The 17,694-nt window shown below is 43.8% G+C and overlaps 1 protein-coding gene across 1 annotated transcript; it reads right to left on the bottom strand.

The window, feature by feature from the left end:
- Positions 1-1,520: 1,520 nt before the first annotated feature.
- On the bottom strand, positions 1,521-15,654 carry LOC128643514 (protein pelota homolog). Its single transcript, XM_053696360.1, has 3 exons — positions 15,414-15,654; positions 8,063-8,109; positions 1,521-1,614 (listed from the first exon to the last, which is right to left on the bottom strand). Exons 1-3 carry the CDS (start codon positions 15,652-15,654, stop codon positions 1,537-1,539), a joined length of 366 nt encoding a protein of 121 aa, XP_053552335.1. The 3' UTR covers positions 1,521-1,536.
- Between the last annotated feature and the right edge of the window lie 2,040 nt (positions 15,655-17,694).

The following is a 17,694-nucleotide window of genomic DNA, read 5'->3' as shown; positions in this document are numbered from 1 at the left end:
GAACACTTCATTTTCCACTTCTTAATTAGAGTTTGAACACTGCTGATTTGCATTCTCAATTCCTTGGATATCTTTTTATATCCCTTTCCTGTTTTATACAGTTTAACTACCTTTTCCCACAGATCCTTTGACAATTCTTTTTCTTTCCCCATGACTCAGAATCCAGAAACGTCAGTGCAGCACTGGATGAAAGATGCAAGGGTCTGTCGGGAGTCCAGAAACTCATTGACCTTTTATACACACACACAATTACAAGCAAACAGATCACAGGTGAGGATGGTTACCTTTAATAGCCATTCAAACCCCTTTGTGGCAACTTGTGTGCATGTTATCAGGCCAAAATCACCAGGGTATGTAAACTTTTGATCAGGGTCATTGGGTAGTTTCTGTTGTCATTATGATTTAAAAAGAGTAAACACAGTTGATTGATAATAAATGGCTTCAGCCAAACACTAACCACGAGTGAAAGAAAAGTTTTTGTGTTATCATTCATATTTTCTGACAAATGGCCAAGAAATCATAAATTCTGCCAGAGTATGTAAACTTATGAGCACAACTGTATATATATATATCCATATCCTAACGAAGAGGCCGCACTCGCTGGGCTTACATCAAGTGTATAATTTATTAATACGTGACATTTCGGGGTACAAATCATTACAGTATATATTATAAATAATCTCAAAAAGCCATGCACATTACACAAAACTTCAGGGACAAAAGTTTAAAAAACCAAAGGTCAATAAACTATCATGCTTTATTAAATATGTTATGTACATTGCAGTTACAGATGAGTTTATACAGATATTAATTGCGATGCACCTATACTCAAGTCTACTTGACGAAGAAGGAATAACGCCGGCAACAGATAGCACAAGCCGCCCCTCACCTGCGCCACCTGAGCAAGAAGGGTCTGGGTGCCTGAATATATGTACGCAGCACTCTGACTGACCCACCAATGCAGAATGTAAAACAGAATTCCTCTAAAGCCCAAGTAACAGGTCGGTGTGCAGAGAGCACAAGTGACTACAAACCCTGCCAGACAACCATCCCAGTGACCTCTGCGCAGCCCTGTGTACAAGGGCTCACAATTTATTGACATGGCTACCGGCACTGATGTCTAAACAGCCTGCACCGTCTACAATACACAGCACAGTGCAGCCCTCTGCAACACCAGATCTTTTTTATAGCGGTTCTTTGGGAACTGATCCACAATAACATCAGTTCCTGGCCTGGCAAAAGGGGAAATTGCCCTCACCCCTGGATGTGCGGTTGCACTTAGTAAGTAACAGGGATAACAAAACTGTAACAGTCATGTGTGACATCAGACATGGGGGGAGGGCGTGTTAGACTGTTAGCTCTGCAGGGCGTTCTCGTTTCTGTGTAGTACCAGAGCCCTGGGCAGATGAGGATTAGATTTGCTGATATAGATCTAGGGTGGGGCACAGCTGACAAACCTGGAGGGGTAACGAACATCAACATCGCGCCCCGACCTGTGTGAGGAAGTAGCGGGCGGTATAGAGAGGGGGGAGACACTTACCCATAAAAAGCCCGGTCTGGTTCATGCTGTAACATTTTGTAGAAATCTCCCAAGGCTTTTATCTCTGCAGCAGCCTGTAATGGTGAGTGAGAAGTGAGGAAATACAGCCAGCTTAGTATTACACACCCTCTACCTATATAACACAACCTCATACAGAGATGAAATCACTGGGACCCTGGTATATGGGCACACAGACAGCGTATATACACTTATAGCACAGACACGCAGGCAACGTATATACACTTATAGCACAGACACACAGACAGCGTATATACACTTATAGCACAGACACGCAGACAGCGTATATACACTTATAGCACAGACACGCAGGCAACATATATACACTTATAGCACAGACACGCAGGCAACGTATATACACTTATAGCACAGACACGCAGGCAACGTATATACACTTATAGCACAGACACGCAGACAGCGTATATACACTTACAGCAGAGACACGCAGACAGCGTATATACACTTATAGCAGAGACACGCAGACAGCGTATATACACTTATAGCACAGACACGCAGACAACGTATATACACTTATAGCACAGACACGCACACAGCGTATATACACATACAGCACTGACACGCACACAGCGTATATACACATACAGTACTGACACGCACACAGCGTATATACACTTATAGCACAGACACGCATACAGCGTATATACACATACAGCACAGACACGCACACAGCGTATATACACATACATCACTGACACGCACACACAGCGTATATACACATACAGCACTGACACGCACACAGCGTATATACACATACAGCACTGACACGCACACAGTGTATATACACATACAGCACTGACACGCACACAGCGTATATACACATACAGCACTGACACGCACACAGCGTATATACACATACAGCACTGACACGCACACAGTGTATATACACATACAGCACTGACACGCACACAGCGTATATACACATACAGCACTGACACGCACACAGCGTATATACACATACAGCACTGACACGCACACAGCGTATATACACTTATAACACAGACACGCACACCGCACACACAGCGTATATACACATACATCACTGACACGCACACAGCGTATATACACATACAGCACTGACACGCACACAGCGTATATACACATACAGCACTGACACGCACACAGCATATATACACTTATAGCACTGACACGCACACAGCGTATATACACTTATAGCACTGACACGCACACAGCATATATACACTTATAGCACTGACACGCACACAGCGTATATACACTTATAGCACAGACACGCACACAGCATATATACACATACAGCACTGACATGCACACAGCATATATACACATACAGCACTGACACGCACACAGCGTATATACACATACAGCACTGACACGCACACAGCGTATATACACATACAGTACTGACACGCACACAGCGTATATACACATACAGCACTGACACGCACACAGCGTATATACACTTATAGCACAGACACGCACACAGCGTATATACACATACAGCACTGACACGCACACAGCATATATACACTTATAGCACTGACACGCACACAGCGTATATACACATACAGCACTGACACGCACACAGTGTATATACACTTATAGCACTGACACGCACACAGCGTATATACACTTATAGCACTGACACGCACACAGCATATATACACATACAGCACTGACACGCACACAGCGTATATACACATACAGCACTGACACGCACACAGCGTATATACACATACAGCACTGACACGCACACAGTGTATATACACATACAGCACTGACACTCACACAGCGTATATACACTTATAGCACTGACACGCACACAGCGTATATACACATACAGCACTGACACGCACACACAGCGTATATACACATACAGCACTGACACGCACACAGCGTATATACACATACAGCACTGACACGCACACAGCGTATATACACTTATAGCACTGACACGCACACAGCGTATATACACATACAGTACTGACACGCACACAGCGTATATACACATACAGCACTGACACGCACACAGCGTATATACACATACAGCACTGTCACGCACACAGCGTATATACACATACAGCACTGACACGCACACACAGAGTATATACACATACAGCACTGACACGCACACAGCGTATATACACATACAGCACTGACACTCACACACAGCGTATATACACATACAGCACTGACACGCACACAGCGTATATACACATACAGTACTGACACGCACACAGCGTATATACACATACAGTACTGACACGCACACAGCGTATATACACATACAGCACTGACACGCACACAGCGTATATACACTTATAGCACTGACACTCACACAGCGTATATACACATACAGCACTGACACGCACACACAGCGTATATACACTTATAGCACAGACACGCACACAGCGTATATACACATACAGCACTGACACGCACACAGCGTATATACACATACAGCACTGACACGCACACAGCGTATATACACTTATAGCACAGACACGCACACAGCGTATATACACATACAGCACTGACACGCACACAGCGTATATACACTTATAGCACTGACACGCACACAGCGTATATACACATACAGCACTGACACGCACACAGCGTATATACACTTATAGCACAGACACGCACACAGCGTATATACACATACAGTACTGACACGCACACAGCGTATATACACTTATAGCACTGACACGCACACAGCGTATATACACATACAGCACTGACACGCACACAGCGTATATACACATACAGCACTGTCACGCACACAGCGTATATACACATACAGCACTGACACGCACACAGCGTATATACACATATAGCACTGACACGCACACAGCGTATATACACATACAGCACTGACACGCACACAGTGTATATACACATACAGCACTGACACGCACACAGCGTATATACACATACATCACTGACACGCACACACAGCGTATATACACATACAGTACTGACACGCACACACAGCGTATATACACATACAGCACTGACACGCACAAAGCATATATACACTTATAGCACAGACACGTACACAGCGTATATACACATACAGCACAGACACGCACACAGCGTATATACACATACAGTACTGACACGCACACAGCGTATATACACATACAGTACTGACACGCACACAGCGTATATACACATACAGCACTGACACGCACACAGCGTATATACACATACAGCACTGACACGCACACAGCGTATATACACATACAGCACTGACACGCACACACAGCGTATATACACATACATCACTGACACGCACACACAGCGTATATACACATACAGTACTGACACGCACACACAGCGTATATACACATACAGCACTGACACGCACAAAGCATATATACACTTATAGCACAGACACGCACACAGCGTATATACACATACAGCACAGACACGCACACAGCGTATATACACATACAGTACTGACACGCACACAGCGTATATACACATACAGCACTGACACGCACACAGCGTATATACACATACAGCACTGACACGCACACAGCGTATATACACATACAGCACTGACACGCACACGCAGCGTATATACACATACAGCACTGACACGCACACAGCGTATATACACTTATAGCACTGACACGCACACAGTGTATATACACATACAGCACTGACACGCACACAGCGTATATACACATACAGCACTGACACGCACACAGCGTATATACACATACAGCACTGACACGCACACAGCGTATATACACTTATAGCACAGACACTCACACAGCGTATATACACATACAGCACTGACACGCACACAGCGTATATACACATACAGCACTGACACGCACACAGTGTATATACACTTATAGCACAGACACGCACACAGCGTATATACACATACAGCACTGACACGCACACAGCGTATATACACATACAGCACTGACACGCACACACAGCGTATATACACATACAGCACAGACACTCACACAGTGTATATACACATACAGCACTGACACGCACACAGCGTATATACACATACAGTACTGACACGCACACAGCGTATATACACATACAGCACTGACACGCACACAGCGTATATACACATACAGCACTGACACTCACACAGCGTATATACACATACAGCACTGACACGCACACAGTGTATATACACATACAGCACTGACACGCACACAGCGTATATACACATACAGCACTGACACTCACACAGCGTATATACACATACAGCACTGACACGCACACAGCGTATATACACATACAGCACTGACACGCACACAGCGTATATACACATACAGCACTGACACGCACACAGCGTATATACACATACAGCACTGACACGCACACAGCGTATATACACATACAGCACTGACACTCACACAGCGTATATACACATACAGCACTGACACGCACACAGCGTATATACACATACAGCACTGACACGCACACAGCGTATATACACATACAGCACTGACACGCACACAGCGTATATACACATACAGTACTGACACGCACACACAGAGTATATACACATACAGCACTGACACGCACACAGCGTATATACACATACAGCACTGACACGCACACAGCGTATATACACATACAGCACTGACACGCACACAGCGTATATACACATACAGCACTGACACGCACACGCAGCGTATATACACATACAGCACTGACACGCACACAGTGTATATACACATACAGCACTGACACGCACACAGCGTATATACGCATACAGTACTGACACGCACAAAGCATATATACACTTATAGCACTGACACGCACACAGCGTATATACACTTATAGCACTGACACGCACACAGCGTATATACACTTATAGCACTGACACGCACACAGCGTATATACACTTATAGCACTGACACGCACACAGCGTATATACACATACAGCACTGACACGCACACAGCGTATATACACATACAGCACTGACACGCACACAGCGTATATACACATACAGTACTGACACGCACACAGCGTATATACACATACAGCACTGACACGCACACAGCGTATATACACATACAGCACTGACACGCACACAGTGTATATACACATACAGCACTAACACTCACACACAGCGTATATACACATACAGCACTGACACGCACACACAGAGTATATACACATACAGTACTGACACGCACACACAGCGTATATACACATACAGCACTGACACGCACACACAGAGTATATACACATACAGTACTGACACGCACACACAGAGTATATACACATACAGCACTGACACGCACACAGCGTATATACACATAGAGCACTGACACGCACACAGCTTATATACACATACAGTACTGACACGCACACACAGAGTATATACACATACAGCACTGACACGCACACACAGAGTATATACACATACAGTACTGACACGCACACACAGAGTATATACACATACAGTACTGACACGCACACACAGAGTATATACACATACAGTACTGACACGCACACACAGAGTATATACACATACAGCACTGACACGCACACAGCGTATATACACATACAGTACTGACACGCACACACAGACTATATACACATACAGCACTGACACGCACACACAGAGTATATACACATACAGCACTGACACGCACACAGCGTATATACACATACAGTACTGACACGCACACACAGAGTATATACACATACAGTACTGACACGCACACACAGAGTATATACACATACAGCACTGACACGCACACAGCGTATATACACATACAGTACTGACACGCACACAGCGTATATACACATACAGCACTGACACGCACACAGCGTATATACACATACAGTACTGACACGCACACACAGTGTATATACACATACAGCACTGACACGCACACAGCGTATATACACATACAGCACTGACACGCACACAGCGTATATACACATACAGTACTGACACGCACACACAGTGTATATACACATACAGCACTGACACGCACACAGCGTATATACACATACAGCACTGACACGCACACAGCGTATATACACATACAGTACTGACACGCACACAGCGTATATACACATACAGCACTGACACGCACACAGCGTATATACACATACAGTACTGACACGCACACAGCGTATATACACATACAGTACTGACACGCACACAGCGTATATACACATACAGCACTGACACGCACACAGCGTATATACACATACAGTACTGACACGCACACACAGTGTATATACACATACAGCACTGACACGCACACAGCGTATATACACATACAGCACTGACACGCACACAGCGTATATACACATACAGTACTGACACGCACACACAGAGTATATACACATACAGCACTGACACGCACTAATTGCTGTAAATTAGAACATTTAAATCTTTCATCTGGTGTCTGATTATCGGGATGGTGATATATTGTAGTAATAAGCAGATCACGTTACATCCCCCCACCACCTTTTCTATAATTATAAACAAAATAACTCACCTTTGTGTCTGACAGACGTGCGGTAACAGCAGGATCAGTAAGTACCTCTGTAAGACAGACCTGATAGTGAGTATCTATTAGTATAGTGAGATACTTGTGCACAAGTGAATGGGATTCAGTACCTCTGTAACAGACCTGATAGTGAGTATCTATTAGTATAGTGAGATACTTGTGCACAAGTGAATAGGATTCAGTACCTCTGTAACAGACCTGATAGTGAGTATCTATTAGTATAGTGAGATACTTGTGCACAAGTGAATAGGATTCAGTACCTCTGTAACAGACCTGATAGTGAGTATCTATTAGTATAGTGAGATACATGTGCACAAGTGAATAGGATTCAGTACCTCTGTAACAGACCTGATAGTGAGTATCTATTAGTATAGTGAGATACTTGTGCACAAGTGAATAGGATTCAGTACCTCTGTAACAGACCTGATAGTGAGTATCTATTAGTATAGTGAGATACATGTGCACAAGTGAATAGGATTCAGTACCTCTGTAACAGACCTGATAGTGAGTATCTATTAGTATAGTGAGATACTTGTGCACAAGTGAATGGGATTCAGTACCTGTGTAACACAGACCTGATAGTGAGTATCTATTAGTATAGTGAGATACTTGTGCACAAGTGAATGAGATTCAGTACCTCTGTAACAGACCTGATAGTGAGTATCTATTAGTATAGTGAGATACTTGTGCACAAGTGAATAGGATTCAGTACCTCTGTAACAGACCTGATAGTGAGTATCTATTAGTATAGTGAGATACTTGTGCACAAGTGAATGGGATTCAGTACCTCTGTAACAGACCTGATAGTGAGTATCTATTAGTATAGTGAGATACTTGTGCACAAGTGAATGGGATTCAGTACCTGTGTAACACAGACCTGATAGTGAGTATCTATTTGTATAGTGAGATACTTGTGCACAAGTGAATGGGATTCAGTACCTCTGTAACAGACCTGATAGTGAGTATCTATTAGTATAGTGAGAAACTTGTGCACAAGTGAATAGGATTCAGTACCTCTGTAACAGACCTGATAGTGAGTATCTATTAGTATAGTGAGAAACTTGTGCACAAGTGAATAGGATTCAGTACCTCTGTAACAGACCTGATAGTGAGTATCTATTAGTATAGTGAGATACATGTGCACAAGTGAATAGGATTCAGTACCTCTGTAACAGACCTGATAGTGAGTATCTATTAGTATAGTGAGATACATGTGCACATGTGAATAGGATTCAGTACCTCTGTAACAGACCTGATAGTGAGTATCTATTAGTATAGTGAGATACTTGTGCACAAGTGAATAGGATTCAGTACCTCTGTAACAGACCTGATAGTGAGTATCTATTAGTATAGTGAGATACATGTGCACAAGTTAATGGGATTCAGTACCTCTGTAACAGACCTGATAGTGAGCATCTATTAGTATAGTGAGATACTTGTACACAAGTGAATGCTATTCAGTACCTCTGTAACATAGACCTGATAGTGAGTATCTATTAGTATAGTGAGATACTTGTGCACAAGTGAATGCTATTCAGTACCTCTGTAACAGACCTGATAGTGAGTATCTATTAGTATAGTGAGATACATGTGCACAAGTTAATGGGATTCAGTACCTCTGTAACAGACCTGATAGTGAGCATCTATTAGTATAGTGAGATACTTGTACACAAGTGAATGCTATTCAGTACCTCTGTAACATAGACCGGATAGTGAGTATCTATTAGTATAGTGAGATACTTGTGCACAAGTGAATGAGATTCAGTACCTCTGTAACACAGACCTGATAGTGAGTATCTATTAGTATAGTGAGATACTTGTGCACAAGTGAATGGGATTCAGTACCTGTGTTACACAGACCTGATAGTGAGTATCTATTATTATAGTGAGATACTTGTGCACAAGTGAATGGGATTCAGTACCTCTGTAACACAGACCTGATAGCGAGTATCTATTAGTATAGTGAGATACTTGTGCACAAGTGAATGGGATTCAGTACCTCTGTAACCCAGACCTGATAGTGAGTATCTATTAGTATAGTGAGATACTTGTGCACAAGTGAATGGGATTCAGTACCTCTGTAACACAGACCTGATAGCGAGTATCTATTAGTATAGTGAGAAACTTGTGCACAAGTGATTGAGATGCAGTACCTCTGTAACACAGACCTGATAGTGAGTATCTATTAGTATAGTGAGATACTTGTGCACAAGTGATTGAGATGCAGTACCTCTGTAACACAGACCTGATAGTGAGTATCTATTAGTATAGTGAGATACTTGTGCACAAGTGAATGAGATGCAGTACCTGTGTAACACAGACCTGATAGTGAGTATCTATTAGTATAGTGAGATACTTGCGCACAAGTGATTGGGATTCAGTACCTGTGTAACACAGACCTGATAGTATCTATTAGTATAGTGAGATAATTGTGCACAAGTGATTGAGATGCAGTACCTCTGTGACACAGACCTGATAGTGAGTATCTATTAGTATAGTGAGATACTTGCGCACAAGTGATTGGGATTCAGTACCTGTGTAACACAGACCTGATAGTGAGTATCTATTATTATAGTGAGATACTTGTGCACAAGTGAATGAGATTCAGTACCTCTGTAACATAGACCTGATAGTGAGTATCTATTAGTATAGTGAGATACTTGCGCACAAGTGATTGGGATTCAGTACCTGTGTAACACAGACCTGATAGTGAGTATCTATTATTATAGTGAGATACTTGTGCACAAGTGAATGAGATTCAGTACCTCTGTAACATAGACCTGATAGTGAGTATCTATTAGTATAGTGAGATACATGTGCACAAGTGATTGGGATTCAGTACCTCTGTAACAGACCTGATAGTGAGTATCTATTAGTATAGTGAGATACTTGTGCAAAAAAGAATGGGACTCAGTACCTGTGTAACACAGACCTGATAGTGAGTATCTATTAGTATAGTGAGATACTTGTGCACAAGTGAATGGTATTCAGTACCTCTGTAACATAGACCTGATAGTGAGTATCTATTAGTATAGTGAGATACTTGTGCACAAGTGATTGGGATTCAGTACCTCTGTAACCCAGACCTGATAGTGAGTATCTATTAGTATAGTGAGATAATTGTGCACAAGTGATTGAGATGCAGTACCTCTGTAACACAGACCTGATAGTGAGTATCTATTAGTATAGTGAGATACTTGCGCACAAGTGATTGGGATTCAGTACCTGTGTAACACAGACCTGATAGTGAGTATCTATTATTATAGTGAGATACTTGTGCACAAGTGAATGAGATTCAGTACCTCTGTAACAGACCTGATAGTGAGTATCTATTAGTATAGTGAGATATTTGTGCAAAAAAGAATGGGACTCAGTACCTGTGTAACACAGACCTGATAGTGAGTATCTATTAGTATAGTGAGATACTTGTGCACAAGTAAATGGTATTCAGTACCTGTGTAACAGACCTGATAGTGAGTATCTATTAGTATAGTGAGATACTTGTGCACAAGTGAATGGGATTCAGTACCTCTGTAACCCAGACCTGATAGTGAGTATCTATAAGTATAGTGAGATACTTGTGCACAAGTGAATGGGATTCAGTACCTGTGTAACACAGACATGATAGTGAGTTTCTATTATTATAATGAGATACTTGCGCACAAGTGATTGGGATTCAGTACCTCAGTAACACAGACCTGATAGTGAATATCTATTAGTATAGTGAGATACTTGTGCACAAGTGATTGAGATTCAGTACTTCTGTAACACAGACCTGATAGTATATTAGTATAGTGAGATACTTGTGCAAAAAAGAATGGGATTCAGTACCTGTGTAACACAGACCTGATAGTATCTATTAGTATAGTGAGATACTTGTGCACAAGTGAATAGGATTCAGTACCTCTGTAACACAGACCTGATAGTGAGTATCTATTAGTATAGTGAGATACTTGCACACAAGTGATTGGGATTCAGTACCTGTGTAACACAGACCTGATAGTATCTATTAGTATAGTGAGATACTTGTGCACAAGTGAATAGGATTCAGTACCTCTGTAACACAGACCTGATAGTGAGTATCTATTAGTATAGTGAGATACATGTGCACAAGTGATTGGGATTCAGTACCTCTGTAACAGACCTGATAGTGAGTATCTATTAGTATAGTGAGATACTTGTGCACAAGTGAATGGGATTCAGTACCTGTGTTACACAGACCTGATAGTGAGTATCTATTAGTATAGTGAGATACTTGTGCACAAGTGAATGGGATTCAGTACCTGTGTTACACAGACCTGATAGTGAGTATCTATTAGTATAGTGAGATACTTGTGCACAAGTGAATGGGATTCAGTACCTGTGTTACACAGACCTGATAGTGAGTATCTATTAGTATAGTGAGATACTTGTGCACAAGTGATTGGGATTCAGTAACTCTAACACAGAACTGAAAGTGAGTATCTATTAGTATAGTGAGATACTTGTGCACAAGTGAATGGGATTCAGTACCTGTGTAACACAGACCTGATAGTGAGTATCTATTAGTATTTTGAGATACTTGTGCACAAGTGAATGGGATTCAGTACCTGTGTAACACAGACCTGATAGTGAGTATCTATTAGTATAGTGAGATACATGTGCACAAGTGATTGGGATTCAGTACCTCTGTAACATAGACCTGATAGTGAATATTTATTAGTATAGTGAGATACTTGTGCACAAGTGATTGAGATTCAGTACCTGTGTAACACAGACCTGATAGTGAGTATCTATTAGTATAGTGAGATACTTGTGCAAAAAAGAATGGGACTCAGTACCTGTGTAACATAGACCTGATAGCGAGTATCTATTAGTATAGTGAGATACTTGCGCACAAGTGATTGGGATTCAGTACCTCTGTAACAGACCTGATAGTGAGTATCTATTAGTATTAGTATAGTGAGATACTTGTGCACAAGTGAATGGGATTCAGTACCTGTGTAACACAGACCTGATAGTGAATATCTATTAGTATAGTGAGATAATTGTGCACAAGTGATTGAGATTCAGTACCTGTGTAACACAGACCTGATAGTGAGTATCTATTAGTATAGTGAGATACTTGTGCAGAAGTAATTGGGATTCAGTACCTGTGTAACCCAGACATGATAGTGAGTATCTATTAGTATAGTGAGATACTTGTGCACAAGTGATTGGGATTCAATACCTCTGTAACACAGACCTGATAGTGAGTATCTATTAGTATAGTGAGATACTTGTGCACAAGTGATTGAGATGCAGTACCTCTGTAACACAGACCTGATAGTGAGATACTTGTGTACATGTGAAAGGGATTTGGTACTTGTGTGTCAGTTATAGAGTACCTGTGAGTGAGTGCGTACCTATGAGTGAGTGCTAGTGAGTGAGTACCTGTGAGTGAGTGCTAGTGATGGAGTGCTAGTGATGGAGTGCTAGTGATGGAGTGCTAGTGATGGAGTGCTAGTGATGGAGTGCCAGTGAGCGAGTGCGCCAGTGAGCGAGTGCCTGTGAGCGAGTGCCTGTGAGCGAGTGCCTGTGAGTGAGTGCCAGTGGAATACATGTGACAGTGGAGTACCTGTGAGTAAGTGCCAGTGAGTGAGTGCCAGTGAGTAAGTACCTGTGAGTGAGTGCCAGTGGAATACATGTGACTGCCAGTGGAGTACCTGTTAGTGAGTGCGAGTGAGTGCCAGTGTAGTACCTGTGAATGAGTTCGAGTGAGTGCCAGTGGAGTACCTGTGAGTAAGTGCTAGTGAGTGAGTGCCAGTGCAGTACCTGTGAGTGCCAGTGGAGTACCTGTGAGCGAGTGCTAGTGAGTGAGTGCCCGTGGAGTACTTGTGAGTGCCAGTGGAGTACCTGTGAGTGAGTGCCAGTGGAGTACCTGTGAGTGAGTGCCAGTGGAGTACCTATGAGTGAGAGCCCGTGGAGTACCTGTGAGTGCCAGTGGAGTACGTGTAAATGAGTGCCAGTGGAGTACCTGTGAGTACCTGTGAGTGAGTGCTAGTGAAAGAGTACCAGTACCAGTGAATGAGTGCTAGTGAGTGAGTACCAGTGAGTGAATACCAGTGAGTGAGTACCAGTGAGTGCTAGTGAGTAAGTACCAGTGAGTAAGTACCTGTGAGTGCCAGTGAGTAAGTGCCAGTAAGTGCTAGTGAGTACCTGTGAGTGAGTGTCCGTGAGTGAGAACAAGTGAGTGCTAGTGAGTGAGTACAAGTGAGTACCTGTGAGTGAGTGCCAGTGAGTGAGTACCAGTGAGTACCTGTGAGGGAGTGCAAGTGAGTACCTGTGAGGGAGTGTCAGTGAGTGAGTAACTGAGTGCTAGTGAGTGCTAGTGAGTGCGTACCAGTGAGTGAGTAACTGTGAGTGCTAGTGAGTGAGTACCAGTGAGTGAGTACCTGTGAGTGAGTGTCCGTGAGTGAGTACCTGCGAGTGCTAGTGAGTGAGTACCAGTGAGTACCTGCGAGTGAGTGCTAGTGAGTGAGTACCTGTGAGTGCCAGTGAGTGAGTGTCAGTGAGTGAGTAACTGTAATGCTAGTGAGTACCTGTGAGTGAGTACCTGTGAGTGAGTGTCCGTGAGTGAGTACCTGTGAGTGCTAGTGAGTGAGTACCAGTGAGTACCTGCGAGTGAGTGCTAGTGAGTGAGTACCTGTGAGTGCCAGTGAGTACCAGTGAGTGAGTACCAGTGAGTGAGTACCAGTGAGTGAGTGTCAGTGAGTGAGTAACTGTAATGCTAGTGAGTACCAGTGAGTGAGTACCTGTGAGTGCTAGTGAGTGAGTACCAGTGAGTGCTAGTGAGTGAGTACCAGTGAGTACCTGTGAGTGAGTGTCCGTGAGTGAGTACCTGTGAGTGCTAGTGAGTGAGTACCAGTGAGTACCTGCGAGTGAGTGCTAGTGAGTACCAGTGAGTACCTGTGAGTGCCAGTGAGTGAGTGTCAGTGAGTGAGTAACTGTAAGTGCTAGTGAGTGAGTACCAGTGAGTGAGTACCTGTGAGTGAGTGCCAGTGAGTGAGTACCTGTGAGTGAGTACCTGTGAGTGAGTGAGTGCCAGTGAGTGAGTACCTGTGAGTGAGTACCTGTGAGTGAGTACCTGTGAGTGAGTACCTGTGAGTGAGTACCTGTGAGTGAGTGTCAGTGAGTGAGTAACTGTAAGTGCTAGTGAGTGAGTACCAGTGAGTGAGTACCTGTGAGTGAGTGCCAGTGAGTGAGTACCTGTGAGTGAGTACCTGTGAGTGAGTGCCAGTGAGTGAGTGCCAGTGAGTGAGTACCTGTGAGTGAGTGCCAGTGAGTGAGTACCTGTGAGTGAGTACCTGTGAGTGAGTACCTGTGAGTGAGTGCTTGTGTCCAGATGAGCTGTGAACCTGAAGAAATTTGCCTCGATTCTCCAGAAGAACTTTCAGATCTTGTTTCACCGCTCGAAGGAAAAGGAATTCTGCAAACTGCTCCCGAACAAATCCTGGTGATGCCAACAGCACCACCTTCACCACTAGGGTACGGGCACAGTCAGTAGAAGGCAGCGGCAATACATATGTATACAAGCGCACGTGCAGGCAACGGCAATACATATGTACACAAGCGCACGTACAGGCAGCGGCAATACATATGTACACAAGCGCACGTACACAAAGCGGCAATACATATGTATACAAGCGCACGTACAGGCAGCAGAAATACATATGTACACAAGCGCACGTACAGGCAGCGGCAATACATATGTATACAAGCGCACGTGCAGGCAACGGCAATACATATGTACACAAGCGCACGTACAGGCAGCGGCAATACATATGTACACAAGCGCACGTACACGAAGCGGCAATACATATGTATACAAGCGCACGTACAGGCAGCAGAAATACATATGTACACAAGCGCACGTACAGGCAGCGGCAATACATATGTATACAAGCGCACGTGCAGGCAACGGCAATACATATGTACACAAGCGCACGTACAGGCAGCGGCAATACATATGTACACAAGCGCACGTACACGAAGCGGCAATACATATGTATACAAGCGCACGTACAGGCAGCAGAAATACATATGTACACAAGCGCACGTACAGGCAGCGGCAATACATATGTATACAAGCGCACGTGCAGGCAACGGCAATACATATGTACACAAGCGCACGTACAGGCAGCGGCAATACATATGTACACAAGCGCACGTACACAAAGCGGCAATACATATGTATACAAGCGCACGTACAGGCAGCGGCAATACATATGTACACAAGCGCACGTACACGAAGCGGCAATACATATGTATACAAGCGCACGTACAGGCAGCGGCAATACATATGTATACAAGCGCACGTACAGGCAGCGGCAATACATATGTACACAAGCGCACGTACAGGCAACGGCAATACATATGTACACAAGCGCACGTACAGGCAGCGGCAATACATATGTACACAAGCGCACGTACAGGCAGCGGCAATACATATGTACACAAGCGCACGTACAGGCAGCGGCAATACATATGTACACAAGCGCACGTACAGGCAGCGGCAATACATATGTATACAAGCGCACGTACAGGCAGCGGCAATACATATGTATACAAGCGCACGTGCAGGCAACGGCAATACATATGTACACAAGCGCACGTACAGGCAGCGGCAATACATATGTACACAAGCGCACGTACACAAAGCGGCAATACATATGTATACAAGCGCACGTACAGCCAGCGGCAATACATATGTACACAAGCGCACGTACACGAAGCGGCAATACATATGTATACAAGCGCACGTACAGGCAGCGGCAATACATATGTATACAAGCGCATGTACAGGCAGCGGCAATACATATGTACACAAGCGCACGTACAGGCAACGGCAATACATATGTACACAAGCGCACGTACAGGCAGCGGCAATACATATGCATACAAGCGCAAGTACACGCAGCGGCAATACATATGTACACAAGCGCACGTACAGGCAACGGCAATACATATGTACACAAGCGCACGTACAGGCAGCGGCAATACATATGTATACAAGCGCACGTACAGGCAGCGGCAATACATATGTACACAAGCGCACGTACAGGCAACGGCAATACATATGTACACAAGCGCACGTACAGGCAACGGCAATACATATGTACACAAGCGCACGTACAGGCAGCGGCAATACATATGTACACAAGCGCACGTACAGGCAGCGGCAATACATATGTACACAAGCGCACGTACAGGCAGCGGCAATACATATGTATACAAGCGCACGTACAGGCAGCGGCAATACATATGTATACAAGCGCACGTACAGGCAGCGGCAATACATATGTATACAAGCGCACGTACAGGCAGCGGCAATACATATGTATACAAGCGCACGTACAGGCAGCGGCAATACATATGTATACAAGCGCACGTACAGGCAACGGCAATACATATGTATACAAGCGCACGTACACGCAGCGGCAATACATATGTATACAAGCGCACGTACACGCAGCGGCAATACATATGTATACAAGCGCACGTACAGGCAGCGGCAATACATATGTACACAAGCGCACGTACAGGCAACGGCAATACATATGTACACAAGCGCACGTACAGGCAGGGGCAATACATATGTA

The sequence above is a fragment of the Bombina bombina genome, unplaced genomic scaffold (assembly GCF_027579735.1).
Source record: "Bombina bombina isolate aBomBom1 unplaced genomic scaffold, aBomBom1.pri scaffold_1668, whole genome shotgun sequence".
NCBI classification, from domain to species: Eukaryota; Metazoa; Chordata; class Amphibia; order Anura; family Bombinatoridae; genus Bombina; species Bombina bombina.
Note: the sequence above shows the minus strand (reverse complement) of the source record. Positions and strands in the feature narration are given on the sequence as shown.